The 26,212-nt window shown below is 37.8% G+C and overlaps 1 protein-coding gene and 1 long non-coding RNA gene across 2 annotated transcripts; both read right to left on the bottom strand.

Moving 5' to 3' along the window:
- Window positions 1–9,314: 9,314 nt before the first annotated feature.
- LOC121052902 lies at window positions 9,315–9,944 on the bottom strand. The gene is made up of 3 exons (XR_005810191.1): window positions 9,806–9,944; window positions 9,566–9,693; window positions 9,315–9,451 (listed from the first exon to the last, which is right to left on the bottom strand). It is a non-coding gene; the product is annotated as an uncharacterized LOC121052902 (long non-coding RNA).
- A 9,243-nt stretch (window positions 9,945–19,187) lies between these two features.
- LOC112200515 (putative serine/threonine-protein kinase) lies at window positions 19,188–21,101 on the bottom strand. Its single transcript, XM_024341554.2, is given in 3 exon segments — window positions 19,188–20,287; window positions 20,290–20,504; window positions 20,619–21,101. Coding segments are annotated over 3 exon segments (1,179 nt in total). The 5' UTR covers window positions 20,653–21,101; the 3' UTR covers window positions 19,188–19,357.
- Window positions 21,102–26,212: the final 5,111 nt, after the last annotated feature.

Here is a 26,212-nt window from a genome sequence, read left to right as displayed (position 1 = left end):
AAAAACTTGCTGCATATTTGCATGTTTGTTTAAGTAAAAATGGAATTGCAGGGAGAATTGTGTTGTATTATTGATAATAGGAGCCCTTTTATATAGGGAGTTACAGAGTACATGAAAGGTAATAGAATCCGAACATAACTAGGAAATCTAGAACCTTCTCCTATTACAACTCTATGACTAAAACCCTAGTTTGTAGAGGCACACATGATGTCGACATCCTTCAACACTCCCCCTAAGCTACCATACTGGAAACTACAACCCACCTGCAATCGAAAGACACAATCATAAATCATATTTTTTACGGCAAAGATTTTCGGTCGCAAATGATAACAATTAATCACGAAGGAACATTTTCCGTAGCAATAGGGTCTCAATTGCTATGGCAATTGATGCCGAAGTAAAAAGGCAAACCAATTAAGGTTTCTTTCTTAGTAGTGCATCTTGAACTTAGAATTCCCTTTGCATATTTTTTCTATGTAAAGAATATTCCCTCCATTGATTGAACAATTTCAATTCCCATAAAATAATGCATGATTCCCAAATCGACTCATTTCATATTTCATCATCTTATTAGACCTGAAATTTGAAATTATTTTTTCACAACTTCCAGTAAATACCAAATCATCAACATATAAGGAGACAATAAGAATGCTTGTTCTACCTTCAGTTTTTTGTGTAAAGGGCAGGTTCATTTTCACTCCTTTGAAACCCTTTTTCAGTGAAACAAGAATCGATCTCACCATACCAAGCTCTTGGGGCTTGTTTCAAACGATAAAGAGCCTTCTTCAGTTTGTAAACCTTCTACTCTTTACCTTGATGATGAAACCTTTTGGTTGTTCCACAAACACTTCTTCTTTTAACACTCCTTTTAGAAAAGCAGACTTTACATCTAGCTGGTGCAAAAACCAGCCTTTTTGTGCAGCAACGGAAATTAGACCTCTTATGGTCTCATCCTTGCTACTAGTACAAAAGTTTCATTGAAATCGACTCCAGGTATCTGTGAGTACCCTTTTGCCACCAATCTTGCTTTGTTTCTTTGTACAGAATCATCAGCATTTAGCTTGGTTTTGTAAATCCACTTTAAACCAATAACGTCTTTATTATCTGGTTTATCAACTAGCTCCCATGTATTGTTCTTCACAATTACATTGATCTCCTCTTTCATCGCAGTCCTCAATTCATCTTCTTTCGCAGCTTCTTCAAAATGCTTAGGTTTAACAAGCATGTGTTGCTGCTTTCATACACATCATTCAAGCTTCTTAACTTGCTTGGTGTTGAGCTTGGAGTTGATTGTGTATTTGAAGGTGCTAGTGAGGGTTGTTGAGGATTGTGAGGTGGTGACTGTTGCAGTGGATCATGTTCAAACTGATCTGGAACCTCTTTTTCATTTTGAGCAACAATATCTTGCACATCTTGTTGTAGGACTGAACCTTGATTCCAATCCCAAGATGATTTCTCACTGAAGAAAACATATTTGCAGATAATCTTTTTTTTTTCTTTTTCAAATTATAGAGCCTATAGGTCTTTGTATGTGAACTATATCCCATGAACACAGACTTTTCACTTGATTCATCAAGCTTCCTTCTCAGCTCCTTTGGAATATGTGCATAGCAGATTGAACCAAACACCTTCAAGTGATTGACACTTGGTTTTCTTCCACTCCAAGCTTCAATTGGTGTCATTTCTTGCACATCTATTATTGGATGCCTGTTCAACAAATACATTGTGGTGTTGACAGCTTCAGCCCAAAATTCTTGAGGCATCTTCTTGTTATGCAGCATTGATTTTGCCATTTTCACAATTTATCTGTTTTTTCTTTCGGCTACCCATTTTGTAACGGTGTATAGCTTATTGTGAGTTGTCTTTCCAAACCAATATCTACATAGAAATTCCCGAACTCATTTGATGTTTATTCACCTCCTCTGTCTGTTCACAATATTTTGATCTTGAGATCAGATTGTCTTTCAACCATTGCTTGAAACTGCTTGAATACAGACAACACATCAGACTTCTACCTCAGGAAATAAACCCAAGTCATTCTTGAATAATCATTAATGAATGTCAGAAAATATTTGTTTTCAGCCTCTATTATGGTTCTTATTGGACCACACACATCAGAATGAACTAACTCAAGTGGAACTTTGGCTCTCCATGCTCTCCTTTTTGGAAATGAGATAATGTGCTGCTTTTCAAGTGCACATCCTTCACACACTTCAGTAACTTCTTTGATTTTGGCAATCCCTGCGCCATTTCATTTTGATGCAGTTACTTGAGACTTTGAAAATTCAAATGTCCAAGTCTTCGATCCCAGAGCCAGGGATCATCCTGTAGCTCCACTTTTCTTGCACTCTCAGTTGCATACTTAAGAGTCAAAGGAAAAATTTTGTTCCTCTTCATCTCAACTTCTACAATCAGCTTCTTACTGCTCCCTCTCTCGAAGATCTTGCAAGTGTTGTCACCAAAGTATAGGTGATATGGGTGCTCAATGAGCTGACCTGACAGGTCCCGCCCTGAAATTTCATCCTGATATCCGAGGTAACCCTGCAGGGCTCACTTGGAAAGAAGGTTTTACCGAAAATTCGGCAGAACCTCTCCTAAAAGTAGGCAACCCAAAACCTGTAAGAATACATTTAAATTTCTAATAAAACGATTTTATTCTCCTAGAGCCACCCGGCTCCTAGAATCACAACAGCTCCATAATAAACAACTAAATTCTGAAATACAATATGTTCCAAATCCACAAATATAACACCCAAGTTTTATAACAGTTGTCCCACAGGTTATCAGAGCAATCTAAAAGAGGAAAAGAGTTCAAGATACAAGTAGGTTCAATAAATAACCTACAATATGGAAAACAACAGCAACAGATGCTATGCCCCGAATACTAATATGCCTAACCAGCTTCTCTGCAAACTAGGCATTTGAAACTGAAGGGCCCAGGTGAAAACATATAAAAACGTTAGCGTGAATGGACAAAAACAAATTCTTGTACTAACTGAAATAAAAATAAAAAAAATTTATACTTTCCCACAATTTGAATTACTTACAAAACCTCGATGCATGCAACGTTTAGAAAACATATTTCTTTAAATAAGAAATCTCGTAAAAATAGACCAGCCCCGCTGGTTGAGATAAAATCTGACTAGCCCCACTAGTTAAGTAACAGTAGGGTATAGGGAAGAAGAAATTACCATACAACAAAGGAGCCTCCCAGGCTTGGGTCGGAGCCTCCCAGTCTCGATGCTCGACTGCAACTCACAAACACAAAGTAAGTGAGGAGGACGCCTATACAAAACACTCAACTGCAACCCACGCGAGGAGGAGCCTAAACGAATAACTTATACCAACCCAAGTATGGTGAAGAAAAACCTTCGAAAACCAGTAAATCCATAAATCCATAAAGCTTCCCCAAAATCTCTCAAATGAAATCATGAGTACGATTCCCAACGGTACTCAGAAATTCTCATGATGATTAAATAAATCAACGACGTGTCCCACATGCCAAAAGAATGCTCTCGAAAACCATCAACACATAAGCAAGAATTAATATATGAATATAATTTCCTCGAAAATCCCATTTTCAAAAGCCTTTCAAAAATCTCAAAATTAACGAATAAAAAAAATATAATGTTTAATTCCGGAAATCACCTCGGAAAATAGTTCGTCGAAAATCATCATAAATCATAGATCCAAATCCTAGCATAACAAATTCATATTCGAAATTCATAACGGAAATCCAATCAATAAACCAAATTCTAATCCAAAACCAAATTAATATGCTCGATAAATATTATGATAAATAATTAAAGCATTAATTCGAGAAATAAATGCATGCATCAGTACTTAAAACAAAAGTCCATTCACAATATACAGCTAACGTGACTAAGAGTATGGATCCTTATCAAGCGATGGGTCAGTACCATGCCCTGTATAAAATTACAATTTGTAAATGACGGTTCGAAAGTTAAATATGATTCGAAAACGAAACCCAAAAACCCCTCGTAAACCAACATCTCCATTTCTTCTCAGGCTCATCCCAAACTTCACCACTAAGACCAATTCGTTAATTTAAGGGTTCTAGGGCAGAACCGAGAGAAATCCGACGGTCGGATTCTTGTAAATCGATAACCGAAACTCCACACTTCAGAAAAATCACAATCGATACTAAACCTTCTACAATCTTTGCAAAACACACACCAACATGCTCCACAAGTTACAAGGAATGCAACCAGCCAATTTTGGAGGCCAGAATCGGCCCCACACGCTCCTAGGAGCTATCAATAATGGCCCCAGCCAACCCCTAAACCAGGTATCAACACATATGCCAAAATCTTCCTCTCATCATGCCCAACAACTTTCACGACTACAACAAAGTCCAGAATTACCTTGATTGGCCGGAATTTAGCCTAAAAGGAAAGAGGCCGAAATTCAAACCTTAGAAATTTTCAAAGCTTCAATTCTTCCTCCACACTTCAAATTGGATCAAGAGACTTGAAAGGGTTGAAGTATGCCTCAAGAGCTTCAAAATGGAAGCAGTTTTGTCGCTGGAAGTGGACGGAATCCGAAGAAACAGCCGGCGATCGAAAACCGCTGCAATGTATGGTTTGGCTTTGATTATCTCTCCTTCGACCAAAGCGCCGCAGACTTCAAGGGGAGGAGGAGGCAGTCCAAACTTGACAGGTGGCACGTCGTCAGGTGGCCGAACGGCGGAGAACTGCCAGAAAAACTAAAACGGGTCGAGGAGAGAGAGAGAGAGAGAGAGAGAGAGAGAGAGAGAGAGAGAGAGAGAGAGAGAGAGAGAGAGAGAGAATTGACGTAGGGTAGGTTTCCGGACGTACCACAATAACTTCTCATTTTATAGAAATTTTATCATGAATAGTAACTTTTACATTTTGGGTCATAACTTCTCATACGAACTCTGATTTAAGCGTGCCACGTGTCCACGGACTCGGTTTAACATCCTCCACAATTTTCGTGAAAGAAACTTTTTCAAATTAGGAATGAAACAAAAAATCAACTTTTAGGGCTCGTAAAAGTTCGAAACAAGGTAAAAAAAAGTGTAAGTAATTGTCGTTTACTGTCCAAATGACTAGTAAGCTAGTAAATTGAGGTACGGGACGTAACATGACCAACACTTAGAAAATTTGAATCAAGATCTGTAACTAACATTACATCTCTGATGAACATTTTTCCATTTTTGGTTTCCACCGCAATACTTCCTTTGCCTTTTGTGTCAAACAACATTCAATTTCCCATCTTCACTTTAGAGATGTTGTTGTAGTCAATATCATAGAGAAGATTAGCATTCGCAGTCATATGATTACTGCAAGCACTATCAACAAGCCACACATTTTCATTCACCTATGTAGTTGCAGCATGGCTAACACAAAACATGTTGGTATCACCTTGTTCTTCAATGCAGTTAGCTTATTGATTGCCCTTGTAGTTGCAATCTTTCTTGACATGACCAAACTTTTTACAATTTGTACACTTTGGTTTTCCTTTAAACCAACGTTCGCCAGTATGAAGTTTTGAACAAATAGATTACTTTGAATAACTTGAACTGCTACTTCCTTCATTGTTTTTCTTCACTAACTGATCTGATTTGCCTTCCCACTTCTTGCCTTTATTTTTCTATTGCTTTTTCATCTTTTGGTTTCCCTGACTTGAATTAGAACTGGATGGCTCACAATTCTTATGATTTGAGCTAAGACTCAGTGATTAAAAAGCTTTTTCAGTTGGTTCATCATGACTCATTAATCTCTGATCAAAAGCCTTCAGTGGCCCAATCACATCTTGAACTCCTAGAGTTTCCATATCCCTAGTCTCCTCTGTAATACAAATTATAGCTTCATATTTTCTATTTAGACTCATAAGGATATTCAGTACTACTGTTTTCTCTGAAACATGTTCACCATAGGTTTTCATCTAGTTTACTATATCAGTCAATCTAGCACTGTAATCATTTAGCAGCTCATTATCATTCATTCTAGTATACTCAAAATCTCTCCTCAAAGATTGAAGTTTAACAGCTCTAACCTTTGAACTCAAGCAGCAAACATCCTAAGCTGCTTTGGTTGTTTCTTCATTTGAGATTCTTGGAAAGATCTCATATGAGACTGAATTTTGTAGTATCCCCAGAGCTTTTGCATCTTTCTTTATGTTTGCCTTAAGCTCCAATTTCTGAGCATTAGACATGTTTTCAATTTCTGGAACTGTATAGCCTTCATCCACATAACTGCATACTTCATGTGAGATGAACATGGTTCTCATCTTAATCATCCAGAAGTCAAAGTTCTCTCCATTGAAGATTAGAACTCTGTTTATTGATGAGTTGCTTACTTGTGTTTGATATTTTTTTTATCCAACAGTTGATACGACCAAGTTGATATTGATCAACAGAGCTCCAATAACATGTTAATATATTTTTGATTACTTTTACTTTGTATTTGAACAAAATATAATCGAAACCACAACTTAGTTGATTTGATTAATTTGTAGTAGCAAATGAAGCAAAAACAGATGAACAAAACTCAGCAAACGTTGTGCTTGAGTTTCAGAACTTGTTCTATTCTCTATGTTTTTGCTTCAACATTAACCCTTATATAGGGTACAATATTAACCTACAAAATATCTAGAGTGAAACAATATAAAACTAGATTAAAAGTACTTTAGATACAAAGTGTCTAGCTTAATTTTAGTGGAGCAAACAGTAATGCAAGTTGCTGGAAATATCTTTCACCGCAGCCAGTTGACTTAAATCTTCAGTGAACTAACTTAGTGTCCTTACATGAGCATAATTAGCTATAATGAGCCACGCTCATGCTACCGCCAGCATTACCAACTCCCACCAAAGGAGTGACTTAGGGAAACACAGTCAAGCAGGCTACCGCCTGATCCCCGGCTCACCCCCGGATCACAGATGACGCACCGTCACACGTCGCGCCAAGATAGCATCAGAAGCTCCAGAAGCTGGGAACTGAAGCATATCAGTCCCACATCGAAAACATGGAAGAGGTCAGCCTCTTCCCCACCTATAAAAGGTTCTCACCTCTCTCCTCATTAATTACGCATTTACTAGTCACCTACTGTTATTCTGTCAACGCAAATACATTGACTAACTTAGGCATCAGAGAAAAGAAGACCGCCCAACGCGGTCTCCCTCTGAAGCCCTTTGTATTTTACTTGACAGGTTGCGGAAGTATCGATTACAACACAAGTAGTGGTCCGCCCATCGGATCAGTGTTAACCAAGATTTAGCCACTGCTAAATCTTAGACATTAACATTGGTGCCGTCTGTGGGAATCCTTGAACAAAAGGCCACCCCACCACACTAATCACCATGACTAACGATAGTGGGAGAAATGCCGGGGAGCAGGCGGATCAATCTGCCAACCCCCACTAACCCCTCGACTAACATTAACCCAGCGGTTAACGTTAACCGAGCACTATTCAACACTCCGATCAACCCCTGGGCTCATCCCAGGTCCCGCTAACTCAAACTGCAGTGGAGACCCGACCGGGCAACAGTTGCCCACCAAGTCAAGATCTCGCCGCTATGTATGAGTTGGCATTGGCGGACCTCCACAAGGCAAACAGGGAGCGCGAACAAGAGTGTAGAGCGAAGGCCGAGGCCCAAAAGCAGGTGACCACACTGATTTCAAAATTCGACCAACTAAAAAAAGGCGCTGGAGGCAAAAGCTAACCTAGCGCAGAGCAAGCAATCGCGGAGCACCAGACGTAGTCGACCCAATACCGACGGATTGGTACTCGTACCAATCATACAGATGCATGTACCGTTGAACCTACCAGAACTGTTAGGAATGGGCCCACTCCCCTGCCCCGACTAATGTTGGAGCAAGAAGCAGAGTCACAGCCGCATACAAACCGCTCGGTAGCTAGGGCTAGAATTGAAGGTAATCCACCTGTCCCCAGGTGAGAACTGGTCCAGTGGAATCTCCCGGCAAGGCCCGCTGGCGACGCAACTGCCCTAATCCTGGAAAGGATGCAGCAATTAGAGCAAAGGCTAATCCGGGCGGAGGTAGGCGCCCCAGCGCCAATTCCAAATCTGCTCTTTGCGTCGAGGCCAGGGCCATTCACCGCTAGGATCCTGTAAGCCGTCAGACCAGCACATGCAAAGACACCAAAAATGCCACATTATGGCGGCATGACTAATCCCTTCGTCCATATGGACACATTCAAAAAAGTCACTAACAACAAGGGGTTTGATGACGCCACACTGCCACTTGTTAAGTGAAACGCTAGATAATGAGGCAATGAGCTGGTTCTTTGAATGCCCACCAGGATCCATCGACTCATTCCATGCACTATCAAATGCTTTCCTTTCTCGGTTCATCCTGCTGGCCCCCGGACATCACAACACAACTCAACTGTTCAACGTCAAGCAGGGGGCAGAGGAAACGTTGAAGGCATTTGTCACCAAGTGGCGAGCGGCGGCATCTCAGTGCCGCGATCTTGATAAAACAATGGCATTAGCAGCCTACAAGTAGGGACTCCTAAAGGGACCATTCACTACAAAAAAAAGTCATTTTTTTGCGATGTTAAGAACCCGTCATAAGAGGGGCCAAAAATGTCGTAAAAGGTTATTTGCAACGGACTTGCGACCGGGAAAGAAACGTCGTTAAAAAACGCGTCGCAAATAATCGAGGACTTTTGCGACATGTCACTCGCGTCGCTAATAATTATTTGCGACGGAATTGCGAAGGTTGACTTTGCGTCAGTAAAAATTCCGTCGTATTTACTTTTTTTTTTGCGACACCTTTTTGCTACGCGATAGTCCGTCGCAAAATATATATGCGACATATTTTTGCCACGCTACGGTGCATCGCAAAAGATATTTGCGACACTCTTTTGCTACACAAAGGTATTTGCGACACTCTTTTCCTAAACCCTAAACCCTAAACACGAAGGTATGTCGCAAAAGCTATTTGTGACGCTTTTTTGCCACGCGAAGGTCTGTCGCAAAAAAGATATTTGCAATGCCATATAAATGTCGTTAAAAATCTAATTTTTTTGCAACGACTTTTTGTGACTAATGTTTTCATGTCGCAATTAGTTTTGGCGATACTTATTACCGACAAATGTAAATGTCGTAAATAGTCTTTACGACACTGGTTATTATAATTTTCCCATCGCAAGAAGTTTGTGTCTAATTTTTTACAAATGATTTATAATAAATTCGTTTTGAGAATTTTAATTGATTTTTTATAACCAAAATAAATGTTAAGATTCATCGCAGTTGAAATGATACGAAAGAGTAATATATATAATAATTGTATAACAAATGCCTTGAGTCATACAAACTAAAATGTCGCTGCGCATACAGTAGTAGTCAAAATACTAAACAAAACGATCTAGTTTAGAGTAGCATGCTAATTGTAAAATTTATTATCTTGTACTTCCAGCATCAACACCTAGATATTTCTCCAACCTGGAAAAAAGAGAAGAAAACCCACTGATCAATATACTTAGCCAAATAATAAAATTATGTTTGTTATAATTTATTTCCAACCTTATAGTTATTTAAAATTCGTTTATTTCCAACCTTATAGTTTATCATGAAGTTGTGTTTGAAGACGAAGATAATTGTCGTTGCCCTTCCAAATCCAATTGACGATGTCCATCAGTATCTATATTACGCCTAAGCTGTTGTGGACTTGAGGAATCATGAATCTATGAAAGTCAACAGAGATGAAAGCTATAAGTAAAAATAAATAAATAACAAAAGCTAGACCCTAGGTATCTTGAAGAAGATAAACAAAAACAAAAAATAATAAAAACATACCTGTTCACTTGTACTTCCACTTGGGTTTACTTGGATACCAACATGAGCCATCAAAAGATTGAGACGATTCGATACATCATCGTACTTTAATTTCATGTCTCCCAATTGAGATTCATGGCTCAATATAAGATCATCTTGCTTTGTCTGATAGTTCTTTTCCATTTCCTCAATTTTCCTTTTCTCATTAGTCTCATAAGCTTTGGAATTACCAAACACTTGAGATGTAGTTACACCTGTTCCATACATGCGAACACGTCCATGTGCATCTTCTCCCATCACTTTAGTGAATATCTCTTCACGAAAAGTATCATCTTGTTCATCTTCTGGCCTCTCCTCCAAATATTCATTGAATTGACTCTACAAAATATAATTTTATTAAAAAATAGAATCACTAAGACCAAAGCTTAATTATAAACATCTGGACATAAATATGCTTTATTAGAACCCCGTTGCTGAGGATGTAAAGGCTCCCTAATTCCCCATTCTTCTAAATCACGGCGAGACTTCAAATTATCTTACTTTTTCCCGAAACTCCCAACAATGTCCAAAGTATATTATCCAAACAATTTTTCTCAATGTGCATAACATCGAGATTATGATGAATAAAATTATGCTCCCAATATGGTAGCTCAAAACAAATACTCTTTTTTTTTCCAAATGTGTTCACCCTGACCTTTTTTGTTCTCGAATTCTTCTCTTTTCCTCTTTCGAAGATCTTCCTTCTTATACTCTGTAAGTGCATTCTGCAATTGTCTTTTCACCTCAGTCCCGGAACATCGATTTGGTGCTCTACCCCATTCTTGCTTGCCATCAAAAGACACTTTATCTTTTCGAAATTTATGATTCCTTGGTAAGAATCTATGGTGACACATATAACAATACTTCCTCCCATGTTTCAACCAACTAGATTTAGTATTCTTACTGCAACAAGGACATGCTTTAGCACCCTTAGTGCTCCAACCTGATAAATTTGCATAAGTTGGAAAGTCGTTGATTGGCCATAACAACATGGCACGCAAGTTGAACATCTGATTAGTTGAGGCATCATAAGTAGGAACACCTTCATGCCATAATTCTTTTAGCTCTTTAATTAAAGCTTGTAGAAATACATCAATCTTATTTCCAGGTCCTTTTGGGCCATCAATGAGTGTTGGCAAAATAAAAAACGGTTGCTTCATGCATATCCAAGGCGGCAAGTTATAAGGTATTAGAACAATAGGCCATGTACTGTGAGCTATGGACATTGTTCAGAATGGGTTAAACCCATCAGCCGCTAACCCAAGTCTAACATTGCGACTATCACTAGAAAAATCTGGAAACTTTTGATCTAGTGTTTTCCACACAGGACTGTCAGCTGGATGCCTTAGCATGTCATCTTTGGTGCAGTCTTCTGCATGCCACTTCATAAGGGAAGCAGTTTTAGAAGACATAAACAATCTCTGTAAACGTGGTTTTAAAGGAAAGCACCTCACTTGTTTTGCTGGAATTTTTCTACCACTCTGCTGGTCATTAGAATCATGCTCAGACTCTTTATATCAAGATTCTCCACAAATAGCACATTTTTGAAGTTTCTCATCGTCATTTCTAAATAACATACAACTATTAGGACATGCATCCCAAGTTTTGTATGTGAAGCCTAAGTCAGCTTTTGAGCCTCATAAAAAGAATCTGTTAAGCTTACTCCATTAGGGTAAGAAGATTTTAAAAGCTCCAGCAATAAATCGAGAGACTTGTTTGTCCATCCACAAAGAACTTTCAAGTGTAATAGTCGAACAATGAATGACAATTTCGTAAACTTTTCACAACCGGGATATAGGGGACATTCTGCATCTTTGAGCAATTTAATAAATTTAGCAGATTCCTCATTTGGTCCCTCAACATTTTCACTTTCTACCGAAAAATCATCACCTAGACCAGGATTTGCAGTGGGAATCCCAATCGCCTCATTAATCATGCCAAACATATCATCAATGAGGACTGAATCAGAGTTAACCCCACTACCTTGGTATGCGGCCGCAGGTCTAGAAGGTTCACCATGTTTATTCCATATTCTATATGTTTCCCAAAATCCGTCTACCAGTATATCCTCTCTTGCTTCCTCCCTAGACTTAAAATAGCGATTGCGACATAGCTTACAAGGACACTTTATCCTTGTTGGATCAACGCTGTTGGTGAATGCAAACTCCAAAAAACTATCAACTCCATCTTCATATTTATGCCAGTCCGTTTCTCGTATATCAATCCAACTCTTATCCATGTTTATTCTCCTACTTGTTATCCAAAATATATATATATATATATATATATATATATATTAAGTGTATGTATAAAATATGCAGGACATAAATATGCTTTATGTTTACATTAGGAAAATTCTTACATTAGGAACTAAATTATGTTTACATTGCATATTTATTAATCATTTAACCATAGAAAAACATAGCAAACCAAACAAAAGCATGGAAAAATAGAGCAGATAAAAAAAAAGCATGGAAAAACAGAGAATTTTGTACATGAAATAGAAAAGATACTTACGATTTTCTCCCAAGAGAATGCTACACCTTCCTTGTTAGTCTTGCGAATGTTCCAAGTACAATACGTATCCTAGACATGTAATTATATTAGTATATGCAAAGTAAAATACACAAACAATTACAATATGCAGCATGAAAATAAAATGCAGCAAAATGTAGAAACAACAAGCATATGGAACAACTAAACTACTGACTTTTTTTTTCTTTCAAGAATTGCTCTGTGGATCAATTTTAATGTTATTGTCAATGGACATTAGATCCCATATCAGTTTATTGTCAGGAAGCAATGGTCAAGTTCCTGATCACCTGTCCCTAAATTAAACTACCGACTTATTTTGGAAAAGTTATATGGTAGTACGCAAGCTTTGTTTAATTAAGAATAAGGAAGCACCTCAGCAAAAACAAGACAAAGAACAATTTGAAACAAAAAAAGAAGAAAAGGGCCGGGAAACATAACTACTAGATATATATATATATATATATATATATATATATATATATATATATTGACCCATATGTATGATGAAGTTGATACAAAACAAAATATGTTATTGGTAACAGAATTAAACAAAACAAGTTCAGATAACTTACTTCCTCCAAAAATTTCAATTCTAAAAATGGTCTTTGACAAGGGGTTTAATTAAGAAGTAAGAAGTTCAATAAGAATTTAACTAAGGGTGATCAGAGTATACATTTAAAGAAGGTCCATTATCAAACCATGCATATTCTAACCTCCTTGGATACTGCTACTTTTACTTTGAATATCTACTAGTCCTCCATAAACTTAGGAGTTTGTAGACCTCACATAGCCCAAAACAATCTAAGACATTGATTCAACACTTTGAGTTCACAAACCTCATAAAGTAAATGCATATATATCTAGAATTTTGATTCAGTTCTAATGCTATCCAAAGACACTGAATATCAAATCCCAACAAATGCACTATATACAAACAAAAGTAATGAGAACAATTGAAATTCACACACTCGTTAAATGGAATCCAAATACTTTATGCACATTCGGTGATTAGTGTAGTGAGATTCGTATATAAACTAAAACGAGGAAACAGAACCCTAATTACTGGACTTGTTATTCCAGATAAGGGTAAAATCAAAGAAACAGCACCAACATTCTATTCCCACACAGAAAACTAAAATCAATTTCTATCAGCTTAAAACTAACACCCAAAATCATAGTAGCTAGTAATATATACATACATACATAGTAATCAATTAGCCTAGTGTATGTACGTACCTTGTATACCATGGATTCACAGTCAACAAAACCACCATGATCGATATGCACATTCAAAGATGGAAACATTTATATAATTGTATATATCACTGATGCATAATCAATTACAATCCTAGAGAAAATGGCTAGTCTATATATGCTTTCAAAAGGATTAGAAAACTAAGATGAAATCATCTATCATACACGTCGCTGCAACCAAAAATAGAACAGTAGGAAGCCAAAATAATATTTCTTATCAAATTAATCATTCATCCTTAGAGAGTCAAAACAAATGTCAAAGCCCAGAATTTAATCTATAATGAGTAAAATTTAGGCTCAAAAAGATGAATCACAACCTTCCCCTTTCATAGATGACTCACGAACTAAACCCTCATCAATTCACAGTAGAGGAATCACAAAAAGAAGATTCACCTACTTCATAGAAAACAAAAAAGCGATGAATTGAATGAGCTTACCTGATTGAGACGAACAGAAATCACCAATTTAGGGCATTGAAAGAGAGATCTGAAAGAAAAGGGGGAAATTAGGGTATAACGAGCAATAATCCTACAATCAATTTGAACCATCATAAACACAATAACAAACCTTACTTCATTCTGTAATAGTGATAGTGATAGAGGCCAGATTACTAAGAACCAGGTTTGAGTGAGCGAGAGAGAGAGAGAGAGAGAGAGAGAGAGAGAGAGAGAGAGAGAGAGAGAGAGAGAGAGAGAGAGAGAGAGAGAGAGATAGAGAGAAAGAGAGAGAGAGAGAGTCAGAGAGAGTCTTGCCGTCTAGCTATAGGAGACGAGATAGGAACGGATTTAGATCGATCGATGTTCAGTTTTTTTTTTTTTGGGTTGCTGATACGACGCATTTTGAGTTGTGTCGCAAACCCTCTTTATTTTCTACCTATTTATGACAATGTGTGTGATGACATTTAATGGGGGACGCAAATATATTGGCGCCAACCTTGGGCGCTTAATTCCTCCTAAAATTAAAGACTTTTGCGAGGGCCGCGTCTTGTGTCGCAAATAAGGCTTTTTCTTGTAGTGATTTCTCTATCATCTCAACTATAACCATCCAAACGCTGCGTATGACCATGTCATGAGCGAAGCCGTCATCCATGCACAAGTAGAATTCATCACATATGGAGAAACCCCACCATCACCGCCAACACCGACAAAGTCCACTCAACCCTCCTCCAGCCATCAGGAAACCGCTAACAAAACCTCTGCTACGCAGCCAACTGATAAGAAGAGAGAATGGCAACAGGGAAACTACCAGAGCAAGCGGCAGAAGGACCAGCATTACAACAAGGGAAACCGCTCATCTCATGCGGATAACCGTAACAAACAGACGGAGTCCTCCTAACGGTACGCAGTGTTTACAGTCCTCACAGCCTCGTATGAAGAGATATAACCATACAGGCTCAAAAGTTCTAATTGTAAATAATTAAATTTACCGGAGTATGAAATTAAATAAATAAAAGAGAACGTACTTGGTTTCGAGAAAACAAAACGATCCTAGCGCACGCGCGTGTTGGTGCAGGCATGCGTAGCAATGTTTTTGGGCTTCTGCTGGGCCTGCTGATTTGGTGAGCTGAGAAAGCTGCGCACGTGGGCATGCGTGACAAAGGTGGGCAAGAGGACAGACATGGGCCAAGGCTCAGTTTGAGCTAAGTAGCTGAGGAGCCGATGTAGATCTGGTGGGTTCTGTGCTCTGAGCTAGGCAGTGCGGCTTGGCTTGATGAAGAAAGACGCGGCGCTGCTCGGCTTAATAGAGCTGGTTTTTTTGTTTTTTGGTTTTTTTTCTTCTTTTGGTTTCAGCGGGAAGAAGAAAAAAAAATCCAGGGTTTTTTTTTTCCTTTTTTTCTTAGCTATTAGCTCTGAGGTTACTGATAACGTGTAAAAGTAAAATGGGAAATTTGTACACTCATTTCATTAGATAGTCCCTTTATATAGGGTGAGGATTACCATGGTAATAGTGATTACAATAAGGGTTTTTTACTTCAACAGTGTCTGAACTCTTCGAGGACTTTTGAAATGATACCTGAACTTTCAAAGTTATCAATGTGATACCTGAACTCATTTTTTCGTATCAATGTCATACCTGCGGTCAATTTCCGTCACAGAACCGTTAACTATGACCACGTGCCCAGCACGTGAGGCACTTAATGAGGTTAAAAGACTAATTTACCCTCAAAAGTATATACTTCAATAGTGTCTGAACTCTTTGAGGACATTTGAAATGATACTTGAACTTTCAAAGTTATCAATGTAATACATGATCTCATTTTTTCGTATCAATGTCGTACCTGCGGTCGATTTCCGTCACAGAACCGTTAACTATGACCACGTTCCCAGCACGTGAGGCACAAAATAAGGGTAAAAATGACCTTTCCCACTTCCTTTAGTTCTTCACATGTCCCGTCGTACCTTCAGTTCTTCTTCTCCATTTCTATTTCCTTTTTCATCTGCAAAATGCAATCAGATGGGATGATGACGTCATTTCCTAGCAAAATGCAAAACCCAAAGCAAAACTTGAATCTAATTCTCTGATGGACAGACACTGTCGGGGACTCCATCTCGTAGGAGTTCTCCAAGCACAACTTGCTCGACGGCTTTGCTTCTCTGAATTTATTGCAGGTCGGAGCGGTGTAGACGGTTTTACGACTCTTGGCCTCCACATCTGAGACTTGAAATTTACCTGAGATTTCAGACAGAGGGATCAGAGAGAGAGAGAGAGAGAGAGAATATGGCCGGCGGCAATCCAGACCTTCTTATGCAGCTTGCCGGAGATATGATGGAGGCGGCCCACGCCTTCGTGGCACTCGGCTTCCTCACCGCAACTAACATCACAGCATAAGTTCATGAATTTCAAAAATAGTCCGTGTTTTTGTAATTGAATCAAAATCTGCAAAAGTGAAGGAGACTGAGAGTCTCTCTCTTTCTCTCTCTCAACAGTGGCGAAAAGGCGAATGATGGTGATGATGGGAGAAAACCCAAAACTGATTTTTCCCCGACTGCGTGTCTGTGTATAACTATATCTATCTGTATATGATTTATCGAACAATGGGGCAATGATCATTTCACTGATTCCAGCTTCTAATCAATTTGTCCAAAGAACCGGCCTTTGGTTATTTGCGGCTGTAATATCAGTACTTAGTGGGAGCATCGGACAAGGTACTCCGGCTAGGCAATCGGCGGCGGTTGGGGTGGGTGAGGAACAATATGAGGCTTTTACGGCGGCGAAGGTGGATGACGGGGCTGGCGGATGGGCTGTGCGTGGGGCTTCAGGCGACGACGGGGCATTGAGTGGCGAGGAGCTTGAATTTTTGCAAGGTAGCCATATCGATCTAGCTGAGTTCAATGTGGTTGTAGTCAGGTAGTGCTTGGAAAGGGTTGGGTGGTTGAGAGAGAAGGTGAGATCTGATTTGCAGCCATGGCTTCCAATCAGAGGGGACAAATCAGAGGGAAGAAGACGTCGAAAAAGAAAAACAAGAAAGAAAGCAAAAAAAATAAAAAATAATACTTTTGAGGGTAAATTAGTCTTTTAACCTCATTAAGTGCCTCACGTGCTGGGCACGTGGTCATAGTTAACGGTTCTGTGATGGAAATCGACCGCAGGTATGACGTTGATACGAAAAAATGAGTCCAGGTATCACATTGATAACTTTGAAAGTTCAGGTATCATTACAAAAGTTCTCGAAGAGTTCAGACACTATTGAAGTAAAAAACCCCGTGAAGAACTAAAGGAAGTGGGAAATGTCATTTTTACCCTTATTTTGTGCCTCACGTGCTAGGCACGTGGTCATAGTTAACTGTTCTATGACGGAAATCGACCGCAGGTACGACGTTGATATGAAAAAATGAGTTCATGTATCACATTGATAATTTTGAAAGTTCAGGTATCATGTCAAAAGTCCTCGAAGAGTTCAGACACTGTTGAAGTAAAAAACCCTTACAATAATGACAATAATGGATGATTGAGCTGTAACTGCTAATTCCCTAATTCCCTCTTCGTCAGTTACTTTGACGACTGACGAAGACACATAACGTGCTTTTCCTTTAACAATTATTATTTTTTTATCTTTCTTTTTTCAATTGCTATTCTTTTTGTCTTTCGGATGGAGGAGTAAAAGAGTTAAAAAGACATAGTGAGCATCTCCAACAGTAGAAGTTAATTTTTAGTTAAATTTAGCTAAAATTATGAAATATAGCTATTGATAGCTATTTATAAGTGATATACTATATTTTATCGAATCATAAACTGACATGTAGACAAAAGAGAAGAGAGAAATACAACTTTTGCTTTAGCTATTCCTCATTGTCTAGCTAAATATAGCTAGCCATTTTAGCTAAAGTTAAATTTAACTTAGCCATGACTAGTCTGTTGGAGTTGAACTGTGCATCAAAAATAGTTATATATAGCTAAAAATTAAATTTGGCTACTCGTTTGGTCTAGTGTAAGAAGCTTAAGAACGAGAACTTAATATTAAACTTCATTCTGTATTTTTTGGTCTAGTATCAACTTGAGTCTTCTCTCTGCTTGAAGTCTTCCATTTCTTTTCTATTCAAAAGAAGAAAATAACACCCCAAAAAAAAAAAAAAAAATCCTCTGCTACTTCTTTGCATTAGTAGTTGAAGTATGTCTTTCTCTGCTTTTTCGTTTTCACATGATAGAAGAGAAGACAAACTAAATGTCATTTTCATTAGGTAAGGAGGGACATGGCTCCGTCACCCTTTACCTGGTTTTCGACGGTGAGTCTCTCAATTAGTTATAATTAAATGTGGCCGTACTATCATGTTTCTTCATATGGCACATATTTCACTTCGCAGAGGTTTCTATTTATATTGGAGTAAAAGAGATTATCTTTTTTTTTTCTTTTTTCTTTTGGTATTGTGTAAAAGAATTAGAAACTTAAGAATGAGAAATTATTATTAGGAAAACTATACAGTACATTAATGTACCAATACATCAAATCGATGGCGGAGTCAAAAATTGATCTCAACTAGGGCACTCAAAAGTTAAAAAAAAAACTAAAATATATCAAAATTGAAATAAAAAAAATTAGAATAAGGATATCGAAAAATTAAATTTTTTTTCTAAAAAGATAAATATTTTTTTAAATTACATATTTTATTAATCAAAATTTTAGTTTTTAGGTTTTAGACAATTTTTTATAATAAAAATATAATTTATCTTTGAAATTTTTTTTTTTTTTGAATAAAGGGCTGGTGTGGCTGCTCTCAAGCCTTGATTAATGAAACTGTCGAATATAAGGGGGGGGGGGGACATTGAGCCTAAACCCCTTATTACAATTAGCATCTAGAAAACATCCTGAAATATTGTCACGAGTCTCTACTAAATAACTGTATTCAACAAGGCACTAACTAGCAAAGAGCACTCTAATTTATCTTTGAACTTTGAAACTATATGACAGAATACTGTTAATATTTTTTCTTTTGCTGAGAAGAAATAATACTATTAATGTTAAAAAGAAAGAAATAAAAAAAATATTAACACATTGCTGAGAAGAAATAATAAGTCTTAATGTTAAAAAGAAAAAAAAATTATAGTGAGTTGCATAATCTTTTAGCACAAAGAATCCTATTCTAAACAGAACTAGAAATCTAAAACATTTTCTCAGAAAAAAAAATTATAGTGAGTTGCATAATCTTTTAGCACAAAGAATCCTATTCTAAACAGAACTAGAAATCTAAAACATTTTCTCATATTACAACTATAAAACTAATTCTAGTTTGACAAGGCACACTAAAGTCAACATCTTTCAACACCAGTTATTGTTCGAGAGGAATCCGTGTCGAAGACACTAGTGCTATACGATACCATGACAGGAGTGCCTGGCAACGAGTGCTGAAGTGGGTTAATTGAAGGTCTAGGAATCTCAATTTCTCCTTCCAACATTTTCACCACACCACTCATTAAAGGCCTCAACTCGGGCCTATACTGAACACAGCAGATAGCTACCTTTAACATTCTCTCTGCTGCCTCTCTGTCTTTCTCCTCTATGCCACAAACTAGCATTAGCTCTCCTAGTTCTCCAGCTTCAAACTTCTTCCATCCCCACCTTGGAAACCAGTCTTGACCCTCCGGAAGATTGAGGTCTATGTTCCTTCTTCTGCCTATGATCTCAAATAATAGCATTCCAAAGCTGTACACATCACACTTGTGGGTTATAGGACACTGCAGCCAAACTTCTGGTGCAGCATAACCAGGAGTTCCCCTCCACCCTGTCATTGATATATGAGTCTTATCTCTGTTGAACAGCTTGGCCAAACCAAAATCAGCTACTTTAGGAAAGAAGTTCTCATCCAAAAGAATATTTTCAGGTTTTATATCGTAGTGGACTATTCGCTGCTGGCATTCTTCGTGCAAGTAAGCAATCCCTCTAGCTGTCCCAACTGCAATTTCATGAAGCTTTTCGAATCCTAAAATCTTGTTTCCATGGAAAAGAAACTTATCAAGCGAACCATTTGACATATACTCATAAACAATTGCTCTGACGTGTCTCTCAAAGCAGAAACCATAAAGACCAACCAAGTTGATATGATGAATCCTGCCAAGGGTTCTAACTTCCGCCATGAATTGTTCTTCAATTGCCTTGTCCGAGGTACCATTTAGGACCTTCACTGCCACAAGGGTTCCATTACTAAATTTTCCTTTATAAACTGAACCAAACCCTCAAACCCTCCTGAACCCAGCAAGTTGGTGAAGTTATCAGTTGCAATCTGAAGTTGTTGAGAAGTAAACATCATGGGCCTCTCTCTTTCTATATCATTTAGAAAATTGTCCACTGTGAGTGTCGAAAAGCTTGGATCATGTAAGACTGGATCATCAGAGCTGCTACGTTCCCGAATATATCTCCTGTATACAACTATGATAGCAATCATCACTGAGACAACTACTGCAAGATGTAACAAAACAATGAAAACCCATTAGCTCTTCTATATCTTTTAAATAACGTACGATTAATTAACAACTATATATTAAAAGGCAGAAAGACAAAAAGACAGCACACCTAATGCTACAACAGTAACAACTCCAGTCGACATTAATGAGGAGATAGATAACCAGCATAAATAGTATTCAACAAACTTGCAGATATACAAAGAGTAGCAGAATTTAGATTTAGATTACACAAGACATAGACTATGTCTATTTAGAGAAGATGAAAAACAAGGCTTGAGGAAAGCCATATTAATTTGACCACACGTTATTTAAAAAGATGAACACCAAGGCATGAGGAAAGTCATGAAAAACAAGAGGCATGAAAAACGAGGCATGAGGAAAGTGATGCGCGCTAGATGAACTGATGAAGAGTGGAGACTACACATTTATTTGACCCTCTGGAAAGTCACGTTTTTTTTGGTTTCGTTGATTCCACAAAGAGCGGCCAGCTATTATTGATACGGACACCCACCTTCTGTCACCCTCATCTTTTTGTAACAGCAACTTTTGCCAGCTAGCTGATAGGATAAGCATTGTAGGAATCTTTCAGTGCATTTAAATTGTAGCCTTTCCCCATTTTCAGGGTATGAATTTTCCTTGCTCTGGTCCCACTATCTATTTATAAGTTAGAGCATTAAGAGTTAAGACAAAATTGATTAAATTTCCAGCAATCTCCCTTCAAAATATCAGGAAGTCCTTGATTTGTTTTTATCCTAGTTTGACTTGTCAACTGACGCATTTTCTGATTATTAATCAGCAAGGAAGACCAGAAAACCTCTACCATAGACTCAAAGTCTCAAAAATTCTGTTTCTTTCCTTCTCTTATAAAATATAAATGCTTTAATATAGGAATTTGTTACGATCCCCCAGATCGTAGCCGTAAAACGACATCGTTACAAAAAAGAGAAGAAAAACAAAGAGAAATTAAGTAAATGAAAACTTCAATATTCTTCAATGATGGTTTTGCAGTACATCTCAGAAGCTATTTAACATGGTCATAAAGTCTAATAAGCCCACAACACAATAATAACCCATAAAACATGTAAGAGTCTAGCCCATAAGAGAAACGGATCCTAACAGAATATCCAATGAAAGTCAAGAAAAATGCCTAAGACTACTTTTCATCAAAAGTATACTTTGCTCGTCCTAAAGTCTCATCATGTGGGTTGATACTGCATTTAAAGTAACCTTTTTTTTTTTTTTTGGTTGTGAAACTGATATTCATAAAGCCAAAAGGCGCATGGAGGCCCTAACAAAGCCAAGGATAGGCAACAAACCCCTCAAAATCAGAATTCATAAGAATTAAGACATGAGCAGGATAATAACTAAAAACCAAACTAAAACTTAAAGGCCCAAGCAGCCCAAAAAACCAAAGCCCTAATCAAAGCTCCTTCTTCATCTCCAACTTGCAGCCGCCATAGCAGATTCGTCACCGGAGCTCCGACAGAAATCGCGGGCAAGGATTGGTAACCAAGGGTGGTCTGCAGAGGTGTGGATATGGACAGAGCCGCCATACATTTTCCAGTTGACCAATTACGAGAAGATCTTGCACAAAATGATAACAACAACCAAACCAAAATAGATCTTAGCAAAGAAACCTCAGATATGAAGAGGTGGTTGCAGAGGTGTACGAAGTCTTCCATGGCAGGACAAGGTAGACAAGAAGAAGGAGATTTGTTCACGGTTTGGGAATCTTGAGGAGCAAAGGAAGAACAAAAACTGAGAATGACCATGAGAACAAATCTGAGAGTATATCTTAGAGATTTAGATCTAAGATCTAGAAACAAATTTGATCTGTGAGGACCAATGTTTTAAAATGCTAAGGCGTAGGTCGAGGCGTTTTCTAGAGATCCTCAAGAAGGCGTTCGCCTTGAGGCGTAAGGCATAAACCTTACGTATAAACGAGCTATATTCATATAATTATTACTCTTATATGTACCACATTAAGAGTAACCAAAAAAATATTATTTATTGTCATTCACTCATGATCTTCCTTGTTATCCCACTAGTAGAACTCATTGATACTTGCATTCCACATAGCTATTCAGACTGTAGGATTGGAATGTGATATCGATCCTAGTTTAGGATTGAATACTGATCGCAAGCCTAACACAAGACTGGAAACTAATATCAGTCTAAACTCATAATTGAAACACTCCTGCAATCCTATCAGACAAGTGGCCAAACAGACAAGCATTGCAAAGAATAACCAGACAAAGGAATCACTCCTAACCAAGTCACATGTCAAGACTGCAGCTTTTCTATCAATGGCATCCTATCAATTACATATAATATAAAATTGATAAAACACAAAATCATTGCAAACTATCAGGAATCAAACAATTGATTATATTCTGGGCAGCATATCAATTAAACAAACTAGTTTAAGCCTATTAAGTATATCAATCAAAGTTTCAGCTTCAAGCCTCCATCAAATCAGTGCCTGACTAGTTGAATCATTTAATCAAAGTTTTATAATTTTATTCAAAAATCGCCAACAATTTATGGATTCAATCTTTGTATTAAAAAGACACGTCAAAGCTGGACAGGGAATTCATGCCTTCAAGTGGTAGTTTCAGTATTCTAAGTGGAATATGTACTGGGTGCAACTGATATTATATATATACACACACACACACACACACACACACATATCAAGCAAACAAAATGGGCACAATCCACCTGCACAAACTCGGGAAGTTTCATCCTATCGAAATATCAAACCACAAGGCCACAACACAACAACAATAGTAACCAAAAGACCTTGAAAAGCAGAGCCTAAACAACATCTATGCATTCAGTCAACACATCTAGGCAAGGAGTGAATTGAAATCTGGGCAGCGAATTTGAACAATACCAATCAACATCTATGCATTCAGTCAATGATACAAAGCAATTCCGAATCAGTTGTAACAATCAATAATCTTATATTCACAAAGCCATTGAAAAGCAGAACCTAATTAACATTCAAAGTGCGAAAATCAATTGGAAACATACCTTCTTTTGCTGCAAATAGAACTCCAAGTCTGTAACTCAAACTCTAAGTGCGAAAATAGTCTCCTTTAAAGCCAATCAACATCTATGCATTCAGTCAATGATACAAAACAATTCCGAATCAGTTGTAACAATCAATAATCTTATATTCACAAAGCCATTGAAAGGCAGAGCCTAATTAACATTCAAAGTGCGAAAATCAATTGGAAACATACCTTCTTTTGCTGCAAATAGAACTCCAAGTCTGTAACTCGAACTCTAAGTGCGAAAATAGTCTCCTTTAAAGCCAACTCCTTGAGAAAACTAAGGCTGAAAAGGAGAGCCGAACGATGTCTGTTGCCTAGCTAGATAGGTCTTCAAAACTCAAAAACCAAAAAGGGCGTTTGTCCCAGAATAAGGAAGAAAAAAAAAAAAATCACTGCGCGTGTGCCTAGGGCGCCTCAGGCGTTGCCTTTCTCAAATCTTGTTTCCATGGAAAAGAAACTTGTCAAGCGAACCATTTGACATATACTCATAAACAAGCGCTCTGAGGTGTCTCTCAAAGCAGAAACCATGGAGACGAACCAAGTTGACATGATGAATCCTGCCAAGTGTACTAACTTCCGCCATGAATTGCTCATCAATTCTCATCTGAGGTACCCCTTAGAACCTTCACTGCCACAAGCGTTCCATTACTAAATACACCTTTATAAACTGAACCAAACCCCCCTGAACCCAAGAAGTTGGTGAAGTTCTCAGTTGCAATCCGAATTTGTTGAGAAGGAAACCTGATGGGCTTCTCTCTTTCCATAAAGTAACAAACTGACAGTGTCATATGAAATTTCTAGAAATAGTGATAAATAAAGGAATCTGATTGTCGCACTATGCCAACAATGTTCACTTAACGACTAAAACGACGCAGTTTACGTTTTAGTTTTTTATTTTCTTTTGGTATTTTTGTGCTACGTACTCTAATAATTAAAGAGACCAGGGTCTTTTCCTGGTCATACGAGAGAAGCATATTGGAAGGTTGAAAATCTATAAGTGGCCGAAGAAATGGTATATGGAGTGATTGGGATAAAATGACAAAGGTGAATTTGTGACTGAATGTACGAAATCAATGTCTTCTGTGCGTTTAGATTTAGGAGGAGGAGTACTCTTTGCTCTTCAACAATGGTTTTCGGTTTATATTGCGATACATTGTTGTTCGTAAGTCATGTATGCGATACATTGCTGAACCCTAGTAGGAGCTCATCATTGTGGAGGGAGCTGATACACCATCGAGCTCATCAAGTCTATTTGGCATTTTCATGAGTTTCTTTCTCATTTTAACTCAATCTAGATATGTCATGTTGTACATGAAGCAAAAATAATGCAGCATTGCAGCTTGTGAAGAATACATAGTAATATAGTATCAAGTGAGCTACTTGTCGGCGGGCTCCAATTGATAGGTAATATCAAGAGCGAGAGTCATTATTGATCTGTAGATATTTTAGATTAAATTTTTGTTTATAAGTTATAACTCTACACAACCAAAAACATTCCAACATTTAAAATTGTCCGTCTATCTGCTAACTAAAACCCTACTTTTGGCCAAAGGAAAAAGACTTAAATCCTACTTTTCAACCTCAAGACAAATAGAAGAGGAACACAACACCCCTCTCCCTCTTCTACCAGCCAACTCTAACAACAACAACAACAACAAAAAGAATTTTCGAATAAAGACTATAGACATCAGTCAGTATAGAGACGCAGTACCTTCGAACATAACCAGGTAGCTATTGACCGAAACAAAAAGAGCGACAAGAAGAATTTGCATGAAGATATGAAAACGTAACCAATTCGATTCAGTTTGATCATAAATGTTTGGTTTGGTTCTTCCTGTTTATCCGAGCCACACCTGCACTAGTCATCATCGGTACACATATTCTCTACAATCTCTGTTCGCCTTTTGCATGAAAAAAGGAGGGGACTTCATCTGTATTGGGTTGCCCTGCATTGCTACGACAGCAGGGATTTTATCTGGCTCCTTATTTAACTGAAATGATCAAGTGATCACTAACCCTAGCTATCAGGCTATCAATTAACAATGACTTCTTCTAGTTAATGATACTGCATGAAATTTTAGGTTCAAAAGGAATTTCGAGATGCACCTGCAGAATTCGCTGTGGTTTCCGAATGATAAAAACGTGGTCCTTTGACTCCCAAGCTGATCAGGAGCGACACCTCCAGGTAATGCTATTATTCATAGCAGCCATACATTGCTTCCAAGTTATATTCGGCTTCCCTCATTATTATCTGTTCATAGAGATAAAGGTTTGCTGATAATTTTGTCTTATAAATTGCCTCTCGTCATCTCAACTTCTTCTGCGCTCTATGACAATTGTTTCTGAATCTCAGACTCACTTGATTATCTATCCAATTAAGCAACTGCTGTATGCAAAATTGGCTGAATCTGATGATGGGAATAGTAGTGCATATAAAGAGAGCCTTGATGATGGAAAATGAAAATGGTCGTTTCACAATTCTCCCCATTTCAGCTGATAGCACTGCAGTGCTACCAAAGGACAGTGGTAATAAATCTTGGGAACTATAACACTTGATTTGAAGTTATCATTTAATTTGCGGTCCCAATTTGAGCATGCAGTAGTTCTGCTGAAAATTCCCTTTCCAATATTTTCAGAAACAACA

This window comes from Rosa chinensis, chromosome 4, assembly GCF_002994745.2.
Source record: "Rosa chinensis cultivar Old Blush chromosome 4, RchiOBHm-V2, whole genome shotgun sequence".
Taxonomy (NCBI): domain Eukaryota; kingdom Viridiplantae; phylum Streptophyta; class Magnoliopsida; order Rosales; family Rosaceae; genus Rosa; species Rosa chinensis.
The sequence above is the reverse complement of the archived record's forward strand: the minus strand, read 5'-3'. Positions and strand labels throughout refer to the sequence as shown.